At 48.1% G+C, this 23467-nt stretch overlaps 1 protein-coding gene across 3 annotated transcripts in view; it reads left to right on the forward strand.

Annotated features, from left to right (window-relative positions):
• The first annotated feature begins 8256 nt into the window (after positions 1 to 8256).
• LOC144763429 (serine/arginine-rich splicing factor 7-like) overlaps positions 8257 to 23467 on the forward strand; it is a 277744-nt gene continuing 262533 nt past the window's right edge. For 2 of the 3 annotated variants that reach the window (XM_078649016.1, XM_078649018.1), the window contains exon 1: positions 8263 to 8436. In XM_078649016.1, coding sequence (XP_078505142.1) covers positions 8406 to 8436 — 31 coding nt within the window. In that variant the 5' untranslated portion in view covers positions 8263 to 8405. Of the gene's footprint in view, positions 8437 to 23467 lie in introns of all 3 variants that reach the window. The other variant, XM_078649017.1, reaches the window with a different exon arrangement.

A 23467-nucleotide genomic window follows, 5' to 3' on the forward strand; every position in this document is an offset into this window, starting at 1 on the left:
GGATAGTGAGTATCCCAACGAACATCTCTGCTATTTGACACTGTTTTTAGAAATATATAAAGCGCAGCAAACCACTTTTGTCTATACTATTTTGATGGGTGATTTTAATATTAATTTATGTAATTTTAACTGTCGAATTAAGGATAGTCATGGTCCCACCCTCGCGTTGCCACCCCATTTTGAACATACACATAAGGGGGAGGCTCTCGAAGAACTCTTGTCATATACTGATCTTTATGAGTCAAGCTTTTTTGATACCAATGAGAGGGTCGTAATGTTTAAAGCTAGAGAAAGCAAGACGATTATTGACTATATAATTTTATCCCCTGCTCTATTAGGCCATGTATTCTTTTATAATGCCATAAGCTCTCCATTTAGTGATCACAATCCGGTGATCCTAGTACTGGACAAAGGCTTTTGCCTTATAGATGCCACGGCTAACAGTAAGGGTCCTGGTAATGTGAGAACCCAAGACCAAGGGAGGAGGTTAAAATGGGCTAAAATAGTCCCTGAGCACTTTCTCGATAGCCTGAGTTTAAAGGTTAAATAAGATATCATAAAAGGTGTTGATTGCTCTACTTTGGAGGGGCAAACAATTATAGCCTTTGAATCAATTTGTAAACAGGTTGCTTTAAAACTAACCGTCACCACAAGGCCTAAACATAAACTAGGAAAAAGATGGTTTGATTCTAAATGCTCCAGGGCTCATCAAAACCTAATAAAATCATTGAAAGTTAAACCCAGGGATAAAGCCCTTATAGCCAGCCTCAGAAAAGAATACAAACTAAACATACAGAATCGTAAAAATGAAATAAATCAGAGGCGTGGGAGAGTTTGATGTCTATAGAAGTTTTAAAGGATAGTTCGAAGTTTTGGTCTATCGTTAATAGCCCACTGCTCTCAGGGGAGGAGAATGGTGCATTGGAAATTAATATCCCAGAAGAGGAGTGGTTGACACACTTTGAAGGTATCTATGCGAGCAATGAGGTATTCGATTCATTTGTAGCTCCCACCAGTAGTTCCCCATTGCCCAGACTAGTGTTCAATGTGGAGGATGTGGAGCAAGCAATAAACGATTCTGCAAGTAATAAGGCTCCAGGTCCGGACGGCGTTCCCGCCGACCTCTACAAGAGTAACGTCAAATTATGGGCCAAAATTTTAACAAATGTTTTCAATTCTTCTGTTTCCTACGGGTTTCCTACCTCTTGGTCCCATTCTATTATTATTCCTGTATTTAAAAAAGGGCAGAGAGGGGACCCTAGATGTTACAGGCCTATTTCTTTAATAGATTCCTCCGTCACAATTCTGGGTAAAGTTATTTTGTCCAAGGTGTCAGAGTGGGTAACAGATAATAGAATTCTGTCCAATCTCCAATATGGATTTAGATCCGGCAGAAGTACTGTTGACCAGTGCCTTAATCTGTACTAGATCCTGAGCACTTTCCTGAGGCGGAAGCCGGGAAAGATAGGCATTGTAATTTTACTTTTATTAGTGTGTTTTAAAAACTATTATTTGCACCATCTCCCCTGTTGCCTACTCACCGCATCTCTACCCTGAACCCTCGCAGCCGATTAGGCGCTGTCGCAGGGATAGTTTCGGGGGTAAGCCGCCATTTTGGTGGTATTTGCAGGGTTGCGGACCAGTTGTTGGGACACTCCCGCCCCCTCTTGATATTTAAATCGCGCTGGGACTCTCGCGCGCAAACTAGATCCTGAGCACTTTCCTGAGGCGGAAGCTGGGAAAGATAGGCATTGTAATTTTACTTTTATTAGTGTGTTTTAAAAACTGTTATTTGCACCATCTCCCCTGTTGCCTACTCACTGCATCTCTACCCTGAACCCTCGCAGCCGATTAGGCGCTGTTGCAGGGATAGTTTCGGGGGTAAGCCGCCATTTTGGTGGTATTTGCAGGGTTGCGGACCAGTTGTTGGGACACTCCCGCCCCCTTCCCGCCCCATAAATGTCCATCATTACTCGGCCGCGCAGCGGGCGGGAAGGCACGCTTAAGGCAAGCCCGTCTGCGCCCGTCCGCGCCTGGACGTCGCCTCTCGCCAAAACCCCCGGCCAAAAACTGAATGACCCTCTCTGCTATGATAGAGGGACCCTTTTAGCACTGAATCCAGGTGCCGGGGTATGTGGTAATCTAACCTCTTGTATGGGGGAAACCGAAATGAAATGTTCTATCTGTAATTTCAACACACCCGCCCCTGGTCGTGCTCGTGTAGCAGCGAAAAGAATCCATCAAGCCCAGCTGAAAATGTTCCAACTAAATGTAAGATCACTTGTAAAGCACCATATGGAAATTCACGATTTTATCTCTGAGGAGTCCCCGGACATTCTCTTTGTATGTGAAACTTGGCTCAAGGACGATATGACAGCCGTACCCAATCTCACCCTTCCCCCGGGCTATTCCATCAGCACCATAAACAGAGACTCCAGGGGTGGGGGTATTGCGATAATTTATAAATCTCAGTATCCCTGTCGTTTATTAAGGAGGATATCTGGGAATGTGAATGCGCCCGTTTTAAGGTCGCTATAAGCGCACATTTCACCTTCTCTGGACTGTTTATCTACCGCCCCCCAGGGACGGCTACTAGATTCATGGAGGCACTGTTGGAGACGGGTAGCGCACTTGTGGTGGGTTCGGCCAATTTCACGATTTTGGGTGATCTTAATCTCCACTTCGACTTGACTCATGATAGCGCCATATGTAATCTATTAGCCAACCTGGATGCTCTGCAGCTGGAGCAACGAGTGTCCGACGCTACGCACATAGCCGGACATATACTTGATCCGTTTTTTTCAAACATCCCTGCCATGAATGTAGTATTGTCCAAGCCCATGGGATGGACCGATCATTTTCTGATAGAAATAAGGATATCCATTACAGACCCTTATAGTCTAGATACTGATAATCTGGTCCTTAGACGCCCATGGCATACATTTAAACTTGAAGATTTTCACGCCTTTCTTACAGCCAATCCCTTAGGAGACATGGCAAACCCTGAGGTGGCGTATACCGTTTTTTGCGACTGGATCTCAAAGGGTTTGGACACCTTTATTCCTGCCAAATGGACCAAGGGACGCACTTCCACCTCGAGTCCTTGGTATAATAATTCATTGAGAGCCCTCTGGAAAGTCTGCAAGAAAGCGGAACGCGCCTGGAGAAGGGATTACATAGGTGGAGATAAAATAATCTATCTGTCCAAAATCAAGCTTTACCACAAAGCGATTTGTGCTGCACATGCAGCTTTCTATGCTAAGGAAATAAAGCTAAGCTCTAATCCGACTAAATGCATATTTAAAATCTTTAAAGAGCTTAGGAGTAATAAAGCGGCTTTGCCTAGTGTAGTTTCCACACAATATTGTGATGAGATTGCGACTTTCTTTGTAGAAAAAGTTCAAAAGATCTATCAATCTTTTCCACAAATGTCCCTTGAGGCCACCTTCTCAGCCGCTAGGGATGAGTCCTGCCCTATGCTAACTGCCATTCCGGAGATCTCTGAGGAGGAAATTTCCAGATTGTGTGGCAGAATCAAATCTGGCTCTCCCTCTGATCCTATGAGGCCGCCCCAATTTATTGAGTCTCTTTCGCTGCTTTGGCAGCCGATGTGTCAAATACTGAACCTGTCCATTTCCACGGCAACCATTCCAGGGGCCTGGAAACAGGCCTGGGTGTCTCCCATTATCAAGAAGCCTACACTAGACCCCTCTAAACCTGAGAATTTTAGACCAATCTCTCTTCTTCCTTGGGTGGCCAAGATTGCAGAAGCTCATGTCAATAACATCCTATCCCAATTTCTGAGCTCCCATGATATTCTGGACCCGTCGCAGAACGGTTTTCGGGCGGGCCATAGCACGAAAACGGCCCTGTTGGCCACCTTAGAACATCTCTGGACCATCCTGGATGCCGGTCAAAGTGCAGCACTGATTCTGTTAGAGCTCAGCGCAGCCTTTGACACGGTGTCACATGACATCCTTCTCTATCACCTGGAGGCAGTTGGGGTCACAGGGACAGCCCTAGAATGGTTCAGGTCATTCCTGACTGAGAGATCTTTCCGTGTGTCGGCCCCCCCCATTCCTCTCTCAATCCCACTCCATCGGACAGGGGGTCCCACAAGGCTCAGCATTGAGTCCGTCGCTGTTTAATATCTATGTTCAACCTTTGGCCGCTGTCGCTAAGAAATGGGACCTTATGATGGTTTCCTATGCTGACGATACCCAGCTTGTTATCACCTTAGCTGAGGGACCATCGACTTCGGCCACTAGATTCAGAGATGGGATGACAGCAGTGGCTCAATGGATGGCAAACAATTGTTTACAATTGAACGCGAGTAAAACTGAGGTTCTACTGGTGGGTAAGAACGCTGCTCTCTGGAATGAACGCTGGTGGCCAGCACCTCTAGGTGCTATGCCCATGCCTAAGACAGTGGTAAAGAATCTTGGGGTCTGGATGGATTCCACGCTTAGCTTCCAGACCCATACAAAGAGAGTCGCCGCCACCTGCATAGGCTTGTTAAGGGGCCTTAAACCTCTTTTGAAATTTTTATGACCCAGCAGTACAGCAGCTTATTGTGCAGTCTACTATACTTTCCCATCTAGATTATGCTAGCTCTCTGCTTTTGGGGGCTAATAAAGCAAAGATACGGCGACTACAACGAGTTCAAAACTCTGCAGCCAGAACTCTGGTAGGTCTCCCTTGCTATTGCCCGGTTAGGGCCACCATTCTAGGGCTGCATTGGCTTCCGATTGATAAGCGGATCCAGTTTAAAGCCCTTTGCCTTTCTTTTAAGATTCTAAAATTTGGCAGCCCGGCGCTTCTGGACGATCTTTTGAGCCCGTATGTTCCCCACCCACAGTTGCGCTCGCTGGGACAGCACATGGTGACTGTCCCGCGGTTCAAATTCTGCCGGGCAGGAGGCCGCTCGTTTCGTTATTTGGCTGCTAAGTTATGGAATTCTTTGCCGCTCCATATCCGGGGCATGGATGACTTGTTCGTTTTCCGAAAAGCCATCAAAACCTTCCTCTTCCCTTCAGTATAGTCTATGGGTTTAATTACTTGCTTCTTTCGTTCTGGACTGTATGTGCTATTAGATCTGGTAGCGCCGGGACGCCCCTTCGCTGGGGCAGCTGTGCGCTTTAGAAAACTTTTACCATAACAAACATATTTACTAACAAACAAATACACTGTAGCTTCCAAGGGGTCGATTTATTTAGGCTTCATGGACTTATCCACAGCGTTTGATTTGGTAAACAGATCAAAGCTGTGGGCCCTTTTACTAGACTTAGGGATTGACCCCTGCTTGGTTTTTTTCTTAGCAGATCTCCACCGGGATCTACTAGCGTCCGTTAGGATGACTCAGGAGGGCACTTGTACAAGACACTTTAAATCTGGTAGAGGGGTCAGACAAGGGTGCATTCTGGCCCCTCTACTTTTTACCTTGTATATTAACGCCCTAGATAAATCCCTGGATATTGCTACCTTGGACGTCCCGCGTATAGGGAACAGTACCATCCCGGTTCTCCTATACGCGGACGATGCCGTCCTATTAGCTCGCACCCCAATAGGTCTACAGAGACTACTGAACTCCTTTGGGGAGTTCATGACCTCTCTGGACCTGGTAGTGAACATTGCTAAATCTCATACAATGTCCATGGGATTATGTAAGAATAAAGTTAGGACTTTATATTGTAAGGGGGCCGAGGTCACAAGGGTGAGGGTCTTCACTTACCTGGGGGTTCTGTTTGATGACAGATGCTCCTGGCCCTCCCAGCATTTAGCAAAAAAACAGGCTGCCCTAGGAAGATCGACATCAGCACTATTAAGTTTTGCACAACGATTAGGGGGAAGGCCTTGTGAGACGATCCTCTCTATTTATAAAGCAAAATGCTTGGCAATAGCGCTGTATGGTGCAGCAATATGGGGGTATAAGCAGGTGGAAGAGGTTCAGAAGGTGGAATCTAATTTTTTTCGCTCTCTTTTATCTATTCCTCAATCTACATCAACATTTGCGACCCATCAGGAGCTGGGGATGGGGTATGTTTGTGACCTGATTAGCATCGCTTCCCTTATTTGCTGGCTAAAAACCTGGCTTAACCCAGAACTAACGTTAAATCGCCAGATTTTAAAAGACTGTGTCACTCTAGAAAGGGGGAAGGAAATTCAGTAGCTCTCTTATATCAAGTCAATGTTTGTGAAACTTGGGCGCCCAGAAATTTTTGAAACACCAGAGGGTATCGTTAAAGGAGATATTAACTGGGTTAAAGAGCAATTCTTGATTTTTAGGTCCCAGGAACGGGAGGGTGAGGAACTGAAAAAAACTCTTGTTAGGGCTCATTTCCTATTAGTTACATCACCATCTATTGAGCCCTACCTAAAGTTAGAAACAAGGCCATATCATCGTAGGTTACTAACTAAATTCCGTTTCAATCAGATTCATCTTTTATTGGGAACTTTTCAAGGGTGGAGTAAGCCTGAGGAGGCATCATTTTGTAATTGCAACAGCAGCTCAATTCAAGATACCATGCACTTTATATTTTTTTGCGGTTTTTATTCTGATATCAGAAATAAGTTTATAACCCGGCTATTAAGAGGGAAGGGGTTTCTACAGGTTAAACCTGCTCTACTATATTTACAATTACTGGATAACCCCTGGAACATCTTTAATATCGCAAGTTATCTTGTAACAGCTGTTCGGCTGAAAAAATTAAGATGCCCAGCTATGACTGAATCATGAATTTCTTTGTTTTTTATCTGTATTTTTAAGTGCTATGGAATTGTATTACATCAGGAATTTGTAATATTTTTTATCACCCTAAAAGTATTTTATGATGTGTGATTTGTATATGTACTTTTATGATTTTAACTAATCGAATAAAGTGTTTTTTTTACTTGACTTGACATTAGGGAACCTCCTAAGCAAATCTGGAATCCTCTACCATCTCTATGCAGATGACACCCAAATATACCTCAAGGTGTCTTCCCCTCATGATCTCTCACTACTCAGCTCTACTCTCATCGCTATTCACAACTGGATGTTAGTGCACCAACTCATTCTCAATCCCTCTAAAACGGAATTCCTCCTCTTATCTAACTCTCTCTCCCCGCCTCCTGTTCAATCCTGGTTGGATCAGTTGAATCTACTCCACAATAAACCCATCATTGTGGACTGCGCTAAATCCTTAGGTGTTATACTGGACATTAGACTCAACCTAATCTCACACATCAATTCCATGGCCAAGAGCGCACATTATCAGCTGCGCCTTCTTTGGGGGATTCGTCGGTTCTTCCCAGAGACTAACCTAAAAACCTTGGTTCAATCGCTAGTTCTCTCTAGATTGGACTATTGTAATTCTCTTCTGACTGGTCTTCCCAAATCTCACCTCTCTCCCCTCAAATCCGTCCTCCATTCAGCAGCTCGCTTCATTTCAGGGTCCAAACGAAGTGACCACATCACCCCTATCCTGTCTTCTCTCCGATGGCTTCCCATTGAGGCTAGAGCTATCTACAAAACGGCGTGCATCACCAACAAAGCTTTGCACTCTTCCTCCCCTCGCTATCTGTCGAATAAACTGAAATTGTCTGGAGGCTCAAGACCGTCTCGGAATGCGGAAAAGTTCCTTCTTGAGCCCCCCTCCTTCAAAAGGAAAAAATTGATAGCACAATGGTAATGCGGGGAGAATCTGGAACTCGCTTCCTCCTTCGCTCTGTGCCATCACCTCCATCCAGATCTTCAAAGCGGACCTCAAATCTCTTTTATTCCAAAGACACTTTCAGAACTAATTCCGCCCTTCTCAGACCTCGCCAGGAAGTTCTTTAGTCATTGTAAATGTGTCACATATATTTATATTTTTATTTGTACATCCTGTGCCTGCTGCGTTTGATTTTGTGTTCCGTTTGCCTGCGTTGTTTTGATTCTATGGCCTGCTATTTTTCGCCAGGAAGTTCTTTATTCATTGTAAAATTTGTCATTTATATTCATATTTTTGCTTGAACAGTTTGTGCTTGCTGTGCTTGAGATCGTGTGCCTTATGCATACCTCGCTTTGATTCTATGGCATGCTATTTTTATTTGTTACAGTTCTCTCATGTAACGTAACTGGTTCTATTGTACAGTGCTCCGACACCTTCGGGTAAAGTCCGCGCTTTATAAGAATGCACTAAATAAAATAAAATAAATAGGCAAAGGTGGAGGACCTTCCGCTGCCATGGAAACCAGCCGCAGCATTGCCCGTCACGTGACATTACAACGACCGGAGTTCTCGAGCACGGGGCCAGGCTGATTCTGCGTCTCGGCGCATGCGAGCTGTAAGGTCTTCGCATATCTTTTGCGTAACCGACTAGCTACAGGCGCCATTAGGGTGCGGGGAGCGAGTCCGTGGTGCGGAGACCAGCCGACAAGCAAGGATGTCGCGGTATGGCGGACGCTACCAGGGCGGTACGTAACACTTAGAAGGTTGTCCTGTGGCGGTGTACCTGAGAATGTGAAGTACGGTTGACAGTTCCCTACAAGCACTAGAGACTCCCTGGTCTGTGTAAAAGTGATCAGCTGTAGGGGTGTGTGCGTTTTCAGCGGGGATAGGAAACACATCACATAACATTTCGTTATTGTAAGAGGTTCCTAAAGATCTGTTCGACTCTTCTTCGTGCACAGCTCCTGACCTTTAGAGCTGGCGAACGGCTCCTTCCTCTTTCCGGGACGGGAACGCGTAGTTAGTTTTGATACTCCAACGACGCGCCCCTCTGAAACCCCAACCTAGAGTCCACGGGGTTAATCTCCCGGACTATAACGTGAAATGGCGGCGCTCCGAGCGCTCGCTGGCTGTGACGCAGTCGCTAAAAATGGTTGCCCGTCGCATTGCAGGAGCAGGTGTCGGATTTGCAGATAGTTGCGTATCGGTATGTGCTTGTTACAAATGCGCGTTTAGTCCCCAGAATCTAAGGCGCTTTTTTATAAACCCCTTGCGTCACCGGTGCGCCACTTATAAGATGGAAAAAAATCACGTACCGGCGGCGCAAAGTTGTAAATAAGCCCCTAAAGGGCTCTTCTAGAACCGGCCGGTCTGTGTATACCACCCCGGAAGTCGTTCTATGTCAATGTTTCCCTGTGGCATCTCGACGAAGGATTGTTGAAAAACTTCGAAATAATATAGAACGGTCAACACAGTAATGTAGTAGTAAGTAACCCAGATCCAAGCTGCCGACTTTAGAACTGGGGGTCGGACCCAGGTTCGATTCTCGGCGTGGGCTCTACTTCGTGATTCGGGGATACTAAAAACGAACGTGTCCTTGTTTAACGTTACTGGAGATCGTGTAAGCGCTCCAATACCCACGGATCGAGTTCGTTCAATATACAACTGCAACAATAAGTGTGCCTTCCCTTCACCGTATCCTCGGCAAGTATGGAGAGTTAAAGGTCATGTCGTAACGATCGCATACGTAAACTTAAATATGATGTATGGAAGTTGGTTAGGAACTCTCTTGTTTGTTGGTAAAAGTACACATATGAAAGACTGAGGCCTCACGAGGAGCAGTTACATACAGATCAGCCTGTTCTAAATGTCATGGGGCACATCTGCACAGAACCTGCTGCGGGGGTAGGTGGTAGACATTGTCCGAGGGAATAACTTTACAATCCTCCTATGAAATTGACACATTTTGCACTGTTCAGTCCTTTTGAATGTCGCCTTCAAATTCCGGTATGTATTTTTGGAACTACTTTTGGAGGACTTTTTGAACCAGTGGGAATTAATCACATCTTTAAATATTGTATTAGGCTTGTACTATTTTGTTCCTAGCCAGTTTGAGGGAAATGAGGCTGCCCTCGCAGGGGCCCCGCCCCCCATAGGAGAGAGGCCACCTTAGTGCCACATGAGGGCACCAACCCGACAGGGCAAGTGTTTCTTACCTCGGCCTCTCTGAGTAAAGTCCACATTTGTAAAGCGCACAATCACCCTTAAGGGTCTCTAGGCGCTGGGGGCCGTCGGGAAGATTAAGCGAGCTATTGCCCAGAGTCACATGGTGCTGGGCTAACCTGCCGCCGGAGCCGGGGATCGAACCGTGGTCCCCAGATTCCAGTGTCAGTCGCCCTGGCCGCGGCGCCACACCTCTTCCACCGAGTGCGCGCATCTAGTCGCGTGCTCGCCTCCTGGTGCGCGGTCTCACGTGCGAGGTGATTCGGGCGGCAGTTGTCACGCGTCCTGATGCGAGCGTGCAAGGTCACGGCAGTGGGGGATTTTTAGCTCCTTTGCTCCACAGTTTGCACCAGGGCCTAGCTGCTCCAGCCGCACCACACCCCCTGAGTTCGACACCGAGAGAGACTTCTACTTCTCCCACCCCCAGCAACTTTATTCACCACATGGGCAGGAGTGGAGCCGGAGTGCAGGTGCCTTCAGTGGGGGCTGGAGATTGCGAGGATCGGCCTTCAGCTGTGGTTGGAATTTGTCGCGGCCAAACATTTGCTTTTATGGAGGAAGACAAGACGATGCTTTCCATGGCTGTTCTGCTTTCCTGTCACCAGTGGGGAGCATATGGCCAAGTCTGTGTTGGAGCCAATGCGTAGCAAATGATTTTAGCTCTCTTCTGTATCCAAAAGGTGGCCTCGACAATAAACGTCCGTGCTCGTCTTCATTAACGTCATCTAGTTTCTGAGCTTTTTCCTGTCCTTAATTGCAAAAGAGCGTCTGGCTGATTAAATTACTTATCGCAGCCTCGCCGCAATCTGGGGGAAATTACCGAAAAATCATGAAGCCAATTGTTCTGGGGGGTGGAGGAGAGAGGGACATACATGTGCACGCCCTCAGAAAAGCATGCAGCACCAGACCATCCTGTGTGCCTGCAGCGGGTGCCCTTCTCTGCGGGGTCCGGGGGAGCCAGTCTGTCTGCTGCGTAATATGTATGCCTGATCGGGCCTGCGCCTGCTGCATTCCTTCTCTACCCGCTGAGGCTCTTCCAACATCAGCTGCTTGCGGTATCTGCTGCTTTTCTTTTGTGCCTGTGGGGCTGTCAGTGGTCCTGGGTCCAGCTAATACACAATGAAATACCACAAAACCTTTACTATCTTGTTGATATGTTCCAAAAAGTTGCCCCAGACGAAGTATGCCTGCTCCCGTTTCTTGCACCTATTATCAATTAACATTTTCCGTTTCGGTAGATCGTACTCCCTGGTTTATGATGAGCCGTTCTTTGAGAGACAGCTTAATGATACTCTACCGATATGTGATGGTTCTTTTATTTACTTAAACATAAATAGATAAACGGGGTCCTGCGCCTACGAGCATACTAATGATGAGGAACATACTGGCGTGTGGCCTGCATGACTGGGTCTCAGTATTAGGTTTGTCTCCGGGGTCATAGGTTCGACCCCTACTGGTCCGCGCAGCATTCTTAATTGCAGTGATTTACTCGGGTCACTACCGACACAACTCTCTTATGGTATTGTTTTCAGCACTACAATCTGTCTTCTTTTCTGGAAATAGCATCCCATATATTCGAGCCAAACTTAGTGATACATTTTCACTTGTGAATCTTGTCAGTCGACTGGCTCCCTGAAATACTTTTTTTCCATTTTGCGTTGTTAGATCCTATTAGGAAAAAAAAAGTTTCTAGAAGTTACAGAGAGTAGTGCTTAAAGTTGAACCAGGGACCACCGGACCTCGTGTTTGGGAACTAGCATTAATTATTCCCTTTCAGACTTTGATCCGGAGCAAGAGGGAGGGAAAAACAGGTTGAAGATAAAGATGGATAACCCATCTTAGAGGAGGAACTTGCAAGAGAGAGATAAAAGGGGCTGAGCGTGTTTGATAGTATATCAAAAGAGGTGTGAGGTATACTGGACAGCCTTGGTAGTTTGCCGCCTACGTTTAATTGTGCCAGCTACGGGCTTGGGAGCAAAGCTTTGGGCACAACATTCTTTTTCAAATTGAACACGGACAGACTAGTAGAAGCTGTCGGAAACTGACAAACCATCGATATCGCTAGGTTAAAACATGACTGACCTATTGTTGGCTGCTGTGGAAAATAAGGGATAATCATTTTCACAATAAATGTGAGTTTAACTATTGATTCAAAGGGGTAGTCACTTTAAATCCTACCCCATGCACTCAAGTGTGCACAGATGCGACACCAGTCAGGAAGGTTCTAGTGTTAGTCCACAGGGATGGGGTAAGGAATGTTTTCCAGCATACACTCAAATGTGAATAAAGTAGGCATTGGTCGTTTATGCTTTAGGTGTTAGGGGTCTTCCTTTCAGCAGTGCTGCACGATTGGAGAGCTGCACGCTCCTGGGGGCTATCGGTGCGAAGTGCGCCCCTTTTCAGCAGGGGCTCTTGGTGGTCGTCAACCAATTGAGTGCAACATCGCTAGCACTGGCAACTGTAGGTGACCAGGCGTCAAGATTCTTAGAAGACGCTCCTGCTGCACAAATGAGTGGACGTGGGTTCAACATGATTCAGTTTGTCATTGAAAGTCAGCTTCTAGCAAGTTTGAAGGTCACAGATATTCTGGGCCTGCCCTTATCACATGTTCTTTTTGCCTTCTAAATAGGTAAACATTCATTGGCAGGGCCCGCTACTGTAATCAACATGTGAATTAGAGGCATGTTAGTGAAAACATAACATGAGACCTGCAGAATAACTCACAACCTCTAGGCTTGCTGCAGGGGTAAGGTTATGGGTGGCTTTTATATATATATATATATATATATATATATATATATATATATATATATATATATACATACACAATGACAGAAGAGGGGGAACTATGCGGCACGCTATGCTAAACATAGATTTCTGCTTAAAAGTGTAAATCAATGACAAAGACAGAGCAAGTGTTCGGGTCAGAACCATTAGGCCACAGGGTGGCACGACAAAATCATTTTTAACCTGCAGGTGGCACATTTGCATAGGTGCATGCTAATTATGCCATCTAACAATGTGGTATCTGGTGTTTTATCCGTAAGAGTTAGCCAGAGTGTTGCTCATGTACCTTACGCAATTACCAACCAGTGGCAAAATCAATAGTCCTGGCGGGCTATAAGTCCAATGTTGCGGGATGAGAGTACAATAGCAGAGGAGGTAGGACCATGCGCCACGCAATACTAAGCTCAGACACCAGCTTATATGGGTTCATCCAATGCCAAGAGCGTCTAGGTTCGGGCCAGAACCAGTAGCACAGGGGGTGACTTTAATAAGTACTTTTAAGCATGCAAATGGCACATTGGATAACGGTGCAAGATAATTACCCCTTAAGGTACACCTGGACCAGCAAATGGAGACGACTTCTGCAGTAGATGAGCATGCTTGTTGATCAATTCTTTTTTGCAATCTAAAGGGAGGATTGGCCCCCCTGACATGCCTTACCTCTGACATGCCCTCAACTATTATCCTTAACCTTGAAACTGGGTCATGTCCAGCGGTTTTAAACTGGGTAGGGAAAAGGGGCACATCGATGAGGGTTGTCACCGACAGTTCCAATGGCTTGGGGAGCGATGCATGCCTGGTCTGCTCGCACAGTCAGGCGATTTCTGCGTGAGCTTAGCTTTGCATGCTAACCTGCATTGGTTTTCACTGACTAGGGTGATGTAAGGGTAAGTTTTGCAAGCAGGCAACGGGAGATGGGTCCTTTGATACTATCCGTAATCTTAACCTGTTTAGTATTCAGGTCAAGGAGTGGCTGCATGACCCCGGGTGCTGGAGATAGTTTGTTGGTTGGCGTGCTTTTCCAGATGTTTGTTGCAAGCTTGCACATGTTGTTGTTTCCGTAGAGTTTGGGGCAGGTTACCATACCTCATTTTGTCTCTGCGGATTTAATGTGTCTTTCGGGTCATGATGACCGAGTCGAGCCATTATCGCTTTGTATATCTGGGCATAAAGGAATACCAGGCAAGAATCTAGGGGAATTCTAGAGCCAGTGATCCTTTTCTGAACCTAGTGTATGTATGCAGGCATGGGTAACATTAGTAGCCGCCTGTTCAGTTGTGCATCATTTTCCTTCAATAGAGTAGGCCTTTCTTTAAGTGTGAAGTAGGCCCCGTACAAGACTGCAAGGGAGCAATCACCTAGACTAACTTCGACATTGCAAACAACTATGATTCAGGAGGGTTTGAGCACTGCAAGTGTGGGGCAGTCCTTGCTTTAAAAATATGGAAGCGTTAGGACTATTGCACCCCCGGTAGGGGACTGCTTTTACACAGGTGCAGCTCCGACAGGTACACCTAGCCTTTCAGCCCCCTGAGGTCGATAATGACTACCATTAAGTCGAGCATCAACAGACGTCTGCTATTCAGTGCCGACATAACTTTCAAGTTGACAGCGCACACAAATACGTGTCATGTTTGGCACATACATTCAGGTTTCTTAGATAAGAGCCACAGGTTCATACTTCAATGGGATAGTCAGAGATCTGAAGGGCCAGTTTAAGCAGCATGCGTACCATAACATTGGTCAAAACAACCCTAGTACTGCAAAGGCAGATATTAGTCCCCCACTCACCTTAAGTTCACCCAGACTCCGAATGTAAGGAGTACAATTTACTTTCAACAGGCCTGGGCAAACAAATGTAACACATTGAGTCGCAGCTTAAGCCAGCTGCTATCATTGAGAGTTTCAGGGGCGGAGGGGTTGTACCTCCAGGCAACAGGCTCCTAATCAATCAATCAATCTTACCATTTGTATAGCGCACTACTCACCCGGGAGGGTTTCAAGGCGCTTGGGGGAAGGGGTATGCTACTGCTCGAACAGCCAGGTCTTGAGTTGTCTCCTGAAGGCGAGATGGTCCTGGGTCAGCCGAAGGTGGATGGGGAGGGAGTTCCATGTCTTGGCAGCCAGGTAAGAGAAGGATCTTCCTCCGGCGGTGGCTCTTCGGATGCGTGGTACGGCTGCGAGGGCGAGGCTGGTGGACCGTAGCTGGCGGGTGGGCGTGTAGAAGGTCATGCGGTCGTTGAGGTACTTGGGGCCCAGGTCGTGGAGAGACTTGTGTGCATGGGTGAGGAGCCGGAACGTGATCCTCTTGTCGACGGGGAGCCAGTGCAGGTTCCTCAGGTGGCTGGAGATGTGGCTGCGTCGGGGGACATCCAGGATGAGTCGGGCGGAGGCGTTCTGGATGCGCTGGAGTCTTTTCTGTAGCTTGGCTGTGGTTCCGGCGTAGAGGGCGTTTCCGTAGTCCAGTCGGCTGGTGACGAGTGCCTGGGTGACTGTCTTCCTGGTCTCGGTCGGGATCTAGCGGAAGATCTTGCGAAGCATACGCAGGGTGTTGAAGCACGATGAGGAGACGGCGTTGACTTGTCTGGTCATCGAGAGGGAGGAGTCCAGGATGAAGCCCAGGTTGCGTGCGTGGTCGGTTGGCCTGGGTGCGGTGCTGGGGGCCACCAGGAGTCGTCCCAGGCGGAGGGCGAAGATCCCAGGATGAGGACTTCCGTCTTGTCCGAGTTCAGTTTCAGGCGGCTGTCCTTCATCCACTCGGCGACGTCTTTCATCCCTTCGTGTAGGCAGGTTCTGGCGGTGTCGGGGTCTCTGGTGAGGGAGAGGATCAGCTGGGTGTCGTCGGCGTAGGAGATGATGTTGAGGTTGTGCTGGCGTGCGATGGCTGCAAGAGGTCTCATGTAGACGTTGAACAGGGTGGGGCTGAGTGAAGATCCTTGCGGAACGCCGCAGATGACTTCGGTGGCCTCGGAGCGAAACGGGGGGAGGCGGACTCTTTGTGTTCTTCCGGCGAGGAACGAGATGATCCACTCCAGTGCCTTCTCTTGGATACCGATATTGCTGAGGCGCTGGACTAGGGTGCGGTGGCAGACAGTGTCGAACGCAGCGGAGAGGTCCAGGAGGATGAGGGCTACTGTTTCCCCCTTGTCGAGCAGGGTCCGGATGTCGTCGGTGGCTGCGATGAGGGCGGTCTTGGTGCTGTGGTTGGCTCTGAAGCCGGACTGCGAGGGGTCGAGGGATCCGTTCGTCTCGAGGAAGGCGGCCAGCTGTCTGTTGACGATCTTCTCGATGACTTTAGCAGGAAAAGGGAGGAGCGAGATGGGGCGGAAGTTTTTGAGGTCGGTGGGGTCCGCTGTTGGTTTCTTCAGGAGGGCGCTGAGCTCGGCGTGCTTCCAGCTCTCCAGGAAGGTGGCGGTGTTGAAGGAGGTGTTGATGATGTTCCGGAGTTGGGGTGCGATGGTGGAGTCGGCCTTTTTGAAGACGTGGTGTGGGCAGGGGTCGGTCGGTGATCCGGAGTGGATGGTGTTCATCGTGCGGGCTGTGTCCTCGGTGGTCACCGTGGTCCAGGTGCGGAGGGTGGTGGTGGTGGTGGTGGGGGGCGTTGGTTCGACGGTGGGGTGCATGGATGGTGTGCTGAAGCTGTTGTGGATGTCGGCGATCTTGCGGTGGAAGAACGAGGCGAGGGAGTCGCAGAGGTCTTGTGACGGAGTGATGTCGTTGGTGCCAGTGCTGGGGTTGGAGAACTCCTTGACGATGCTGAAGAGTTCCTTGCTGTAGTGGGTATTGCTGTCCAATCGTTCCTTCAGGGATTTCTTCTTGGTGGTGCGGATAAGCTGGTGGTGCTTGCGGGTAGCGTGTTTGAGGGCGGTCATGTTGTCGGTGGTCCGGTCGAGGAGCCAGGCTTTCTCGAGGGTGCTTTTTTTTTAGACCAAGGGTTCCTATCTGAATTGGAGTTCAATTTTTTGAACAAACCACATCCACGGCTGGCTACCATTTATACAATACCCAAGATACATAAATCAATGGTTGACCCCCCTGGCCGACCCATAGTATCCGGGTGTGGCTCTATTTTAGAGCCCCTAGGTAAATACATTGATTTTTTTTTTCTAAAGCCCATTGCAGAGGCCACTCCGGCCTATTTGCGTGACACCATGCACACTATAAATATCGTGGAACAACTACCCTTTGATGCTAACCACCAACTTCTGGCCACTTGCGACGTCGTGTCACTGTACACATGTATTCCCCAACAGGAAGCCTTAATGGTTATCACGCGTTGCCTGCACCAACGACCTACCCCGGTCCAAGTACCAACTGAATTTATAGTGGATCTGCTCCGCGTAGCAATGACCAAGAATTTCTTTGTTTTCAAGGACAAATTCTATATGCAAACATCTGGAGTTGCCATGGGAGCTCCCTTCGCCCCGGATGTAGCCATTTTATACATGGCGGCCTTTGAACAAGACACTGTACTAAACTCTATCAATCCATTCAGAGACCATCTCGGTCTCTGGATGAGATACATAGACGACATCCTATTGATATGGCAAGGCAATTTGGAAGAATTGAGGTTGTTTTTTGACTGGTTGAACGTCCAATCCCAGTTTCTAAGATTCACAATCCAATCTGACAAGCATCAAATCAACTTCTTGGATCTCACTATTTATGAGCACGAAGGCCACTTGTTGACCAAACTATACAGAAAACCAGCTGAAAGAAATTCCTTGCTGCACTACGGCAGTCATCACCCTCGAGCATTGCGGGACAATCTGCCCTTTGGGCAATTTCTACGCCTACGCCGTAATTGTTCCATTAAAGACCATTATTTCATTGAATCTGAAGAACTCAAACAGAGACTTCTCAGTAGAGGCTACCCCAAACAACTGGTGAAGCGAGCAAGGAAGAGAGCCTGGTTCTACCCACGTGAGGAGTTGCTCATTCCTAAGACGGACAAAGATGAAACGGAACAGAGAATGGTATGCGTCACAACCTTCAACACAAAAAGTAACAAAATAAAACGGATCATAAACAACCATTGGAAACTGATATCGGATGATATCCAACAAAAGGACCCGCCACTACATGCTTTCAAGAAAGCAAGGAGTGTCAAAGACCATGTGGTCCGCTCTCTCTTTAAGACACCGGAGGCCCCTACCATCAACACTATGTGGAACCTACCCCCCATTTTGGGACACTTCCGATGTGGCGGCTGCAAAGCCTGTGACAGCACAATACAGACTAAAGAGTTTACCTATCGTCACCACAAAATTCCACTGAAGAGTCACACCAACTGCAACACGGTCAACGTCATTTACGCCATCCTCTGTCCATGTAATTTGATTTATGTAGGACAGACCCAGCAAAAGGCCAAAACCAGGATACTTCAACATATGAGCAGAATCCGTTGCCAAGTTCAAACCGCACCCATGGTTGACCATTTCTCCACCGCAGGTCACTCACCAGAAAGTTTAAAGTGGGTTATCATTGAGAAAGCTTCTTTGGGACCTCGGGGGGGTAGCATCTCCAGCATCCTCAATACCCGTGAACTCAAATGGATGTTCACTTTCAATTCGATTGAATCAGGGCTTAACGAGCAGGACAGTTCTTTTTCGCAATTAGCCCCTTTGACTTGAATAGTATCTCAATTTAATGCTCAGTGGCCTTTACCCGCATGTGCGAGGTACGCCATCATCGCTCAAGCATGTCTTATTGCAATTGTAAAGGGCCTTTACCCGCCTGAGTGAGGTACGCCCCTTTTTGTTGTTATATATTGGTCATCAGTTCATCTTGTGGCTTTAACTTCTTAAATGTACAGCAGAATGCTCCATCTATATGTATGTTTCAAACGAGCACCCTGGCCCATGCTCGGGCCCCCTTTTACCCTCTTTGGAACCTGATGGTCTAACCATGGCTTGATTAAGTTATAAGTATACTGTTTTAATAGGCCTTGATTTAGTCTTTAAACAATACCAACACTGTTACAACTGCCCGTCTTTGAATAAGTATTGCAGACGATTCCCTTTGGTGATTTTGCTCTTGTGAATGCTGTCTCCTTCCATTCACTGTGACCACGCTTAACCATTTTAGTCTCTGTCCGCCTGCAGCTATCCTATCCTTAACGCAGTATGTTGACTATCTCCATGGCTTCCACGTTGCTAAGCGACCTCATGCCTTTCCTTATCCCCGCCCAGCACTATCACGTGACTTGGTTACCACGGCGATATTAACATACCCGGAACCGGGCGCCGCCACTGTGACAGCCGGCCGCGATCTCTCACGGATTCAGTCCGAGATCGGTAAGCCGCCATTTGGCGTTCTTTTAATCCCTACATCTGTAGGCAATCCACTTGGTTTTTTGCTCGACGAGTAATCCTAGTACTCTATGCTCCACAGATCACTGAACGAGCAAGGTTTGCCCGATCAACACGGACCCAATTCCAAGCCGGACGTGTCCACACGACGGCTTTCGGGTGAGTGTCCTTCCATCCTGCATGCCCGCCGCAGTCTGAATCCTCCAGTCCCTCTATTTTATTTGAATTTGCCTCCGCTTTAATTTTCCAGAATCTACAATTGAGGGTATTTTCAACCCTGATCCACACCGACACGGACCAATCTTTAAGCCGGACGTGTCCACACGACGGCAACCGGGTGAGTTCTTGTCCATCCGTTTTGCCCGTGTAAGTCTCAGGACACCACTCTTTCTAGTTTACTACAATGCGCCTCCGCTTTAATTTTGTAGAGTCGACCTCCGTGGGTAATTGCAACCCGGATCCATACCAGCAACGTATTTACAACTATTGTTGCACACGACGGTGAGTTTTGCCTTCACCATTATTCCCGATCACTTATTACTCAGTAGCCATTTAGCGCTTCATATTTTGGATATACTTACTCCACAGATCCACCCGGGACACGTTGTACATACCAGACTCGGTCCTGTTTCTACCACAATTGTGGTAAGTCATACAACGACTCTCTGAATGTGATATATGTAGGCGCTATATAATCCTCAGCCCCAATGTTGCCTGGGCCTCACGCTAACGCGGTATCAATATTGAGCAGTCACCGTCGCGTGCAACCGCCCACCTTGTTCGTTGTGGCCTATCTCCACGCGCTAATGACTAGTCAACCTCCAATTTATTTGACCCTAGTCTAATTCAATGTATTCTTATAGATGTCACTGTCCCAATATAATGTATGGGACTTTAACTAATCCTACCCATCATGGGGTGATGTGCTTTATTGTTTATGTACAACTATTTACAGGGACTTGTTTCCCGTACTCACAAAATATTTTTATATACCAAATAGGGTGTGTGCCCCTCCAGTCCTGATGAAGACCCTACAGCAAGATAACCACTGATATCTGCACTTCTAAGGGTCGAAACGTCGACATACGTTTACTTTCCATCGTCAACTCTACTCCCCACTATCTTCATTAATTGAACTGCTTGGAGTATGACGGTCTTTGAATAATCTAATGAACATTTTGGTCTCATTTCACTGTACATAGTTTGTAACCTTGTTAAATGATCGACAACTGCTGATTTTACTGTCACTTTCGAATTTTCACTCTTTCCCTCACCAATTCCCCACAACCACCACAACCCAAACCCCCCCCGTTCCTGGCCTTGGGGCACCATGTAAATTACTGATTTACTATTGTGTATATTAATACTGCATATTTAAATACGCATTCCCATTGTGAAGTAAACAGTGTGGACTCAAATCATGTTTCTTTGATTATTTTTCATTTGTATGTTTATATGTTCCATTGCTACTGGGACCCCTCTCTTTTCACTTTTTCTCGAGGGTGCGGCAGGTCTTCTTGGAGTCCTTGAGTTCGTCGGTGAACCAGGATGCCTTCTTGCTTCTGGGTCTGCTGGGAGGGTTCTTCAGTAGTGCGAGGTCGTCAGCGCAGGCGGTCAGCCACTGTGTGAAGTTCCGAGCTGCTTCGTTGGGGTCCGTTGCGCTGGCGGGTGGGTTCTGGCTGAGAGAGGTGGTGAGCTGCTCGGTGGTGATCTTACTCCAGCTTCTGTGGGGAATCTGAAGCGGGTGGTGGTGGGTCGTGGTTCTTCTGAAGCTGAAGTGGACGCAGCTGTGGTCGGTCCAGTGGAGTCCGGTGGAGTGGCTGAAGGTGATGTGCTTGCTGGATGAGAAGACTGGATCAAGCGTGTGGCCGGCGTAGTGGGTGGGGGTGTTGACCAGTTGCTTGAGTCCGAGGTTGGCGAGGTTGTCCAGCAGGGCGGCGGTGTTGCGGTCCTTGTTGTTCTCCAGGTGAAAGTTGAGGTCTCCAAGGAGGATGTAGTCGGCGGAGGGGAGGGCGTGCGGGCTGATGAAGTCTGTGATGTCTTCGCTGAATTGTGTGCGTGGTCCCGGGGGTCTGTAGACGAGGGTGCCTCTGAGGGTCGTCTTTGGGTCGGTGTGAATCTGGAAGTGGAGATGTTCGGCTGCGACGAAGGTGTCGATGGAGTCGGTCGTGATGCGGATGGTGTTTCTGTGGACGATGGCGATGCCTCCTCCGGTCTGGTTGACGCGGTCCCTTCTGATGATCTTGTACCCGTCCGGGATGGCGATGGCGATGTCGGGTGCAGAGGAGGCGTTCATCCAGGTTTCCGTGAGGAAGGCGACGTCCGGTGATGTAGCGTCGAGGAGGTTCCAGAGTTCCACGGCGTGTCTGTGGACGGAGCGGGTGTTGATCAGGATGCACTTGAGGTGGTTGCTGCTGGTGCTTGGCTTGGCGGGTGCGGGGCAGGTTCGGAGGCAGGTGAACTTGCAGGTACAGCAGGTGAAGGGTCCGTGGGTGCGTCTCGGGGTGGCTCGGCAGCAGGCGTGGTTCTGGCCGGCATTGAGTGCGTTGAGAGTGGCGGCGTCGTAGGTCCGTCGTGTGGGCTGGCATCGTCGGGGGCCAGGGGTCCTGGCACTGGGCGCAGTCCAGGCGCAGACTGGCTTACCTTTGGCGAACCTTCGGCGCTCAATCGGTGCTCCCGCTGCACGCGTCCGCTGCGCGGTCGCTCAAGGGACATCATAAGTGAGGAGCCAGGAGGGCGGGTCAGCTGGGTGGCGGTAGCGGGGCGGCCAATGGGCAGGGGGGGGCGGCGGAGTCGCCGGAGGTCTGTGGCGGGAAGGAGGTCCGAGGGCGGCTCGGCGGCGGCTGGGTCGTCCGGCTGAAGAAGGACCAGCACACAGGTAGGGGGAAGGCGGCAGCTGGGGGGAAGTTGAACACAGAAGGCAAAATGAGGCAGCAGATGGGGGGAGAAAGGAGCAAAACGAGGCAGCAGATGGGGGGAGAAAGGAGCAAAACGAGGCAGCAGATGGGGGGAGAAAGGAGCAGGGAGAAGCAGATTCTGGGGCAAGTTAACATACCTCCAAGGTACATCTGTGGGTTTAATGCATGGGTAGCTCTGGGCTTATGGCTGTGTAGAGCCATTCTCACTTAGAGGAATGCCCATGTAAAATTGTTGTGCTTATGACAGTTCTCATGACCAATGCAGTTTTTATAGCTTTCAAAGGTGAAAAACACAAGTTAGGTACTTTATCACCTACAATGTAGCACATTAAGGTGGCGGTGTATAAGTTCAGGTGGCAACTGGGAGATTTCCATCATTAACTCCAGCAGCTGCTCACGTGGTTAGCAGGAAACCGCCTGGGAAGTCTGGGGGGAAAACATCACAGATAAACAGAACAGGCAGAATTCCTGTAAGGAAGAGGGATTCGCGGCAAGTACATGAGGACTCCTTTGCTTAAGGTCACATATTTCTAGGCTCATTGGATAGTTGAGCCTTTACACATCATAGCAGGGTGGGAGTATCAATACCGTAACACATCATCCAACTAGAGCCCGCAGTTAGAATGGGATCGGATGTTGTACATACTGTCTTCCTGTTCTTCCCATCCAGAAGCTTTTCTATCGCTGGTCTGCATCCTGGTATACAAGAGCAGAAGTTTTGCAGCAGGCTACTCGCGCTAGGGTGAAAACATCAGCAGGACGACTCATGAGCAGAAAATGGCAGTCAGATGTGACGGGATTGCATGCAAGACTGACATGAAGCAGAATACTGTAAGGATGAGTGTGGGCTAAGGGACCCTGGAATTAAGCCAAGACAACCTGTTGCCCCTCAGCCAGGTGGGCTGCGTTAGTTGTCATCTTAAAAGGGTGGTGCGTTGGCCTTAATAGTGTTGAGACAGATGGGTTTGGACCACATATGCTGACAACCACCAGAACACATTTGCATTTTCAGCAAAGGCGCAGGTACATTGATTCATATAACTCACTATAGGTTATTGTGATTCAAAAGCAATGGCATCTGTTCGGCACACTGGTATACCTTTAGCAAAAGTAGGGTTATTTGCCACACGAAAAACGCTATTCAGTCCGGTGTGGCGTGAGTTTGTCCTTCTTAAAAGGGTGCAGTTATCTCAATAGTGTTGTAAAAAGCTGAGTGGAGCATAAATTCGGACAACTACCAGTGCACGTCTTGCGTACATATTTAAGAAGGTGCTGGTACATCTGCTCATATTTTTTGCCCCATGTCCTCAAATCCAAAGCATTGGCAAATCTTTTTGGCACTCTGATGTACCGTTGGCTTAAACCGTCTATAGGCTACTACTCAGTATGTGTACAGTATGATTGCCCATTTTATTCGCATCTCTTATTGTCCATGAACATTAGGTACTGCCTGCCAAGGATCAAGAAATAGGCCTGAGACATTTCCATTATTGGGCAGCCATCTTGGAGTGTGTTCCTCCTTATTTATCCCACATAGG

The sequence above is a fragment of the Lissotriton helveticus genome, chromosome 6 (genome assembly GCF_964261635.1).
Source record: "Lissotriton helveticus chromosome 6, aLisHel1.1, whole genome shotgun sequence".
Lineage (NCBI taxonomy): Eukaryota > Metazoa > Chordata > Amphibia > Caudata > Salamandridae > Lissotriton > Lissotriton helveticus.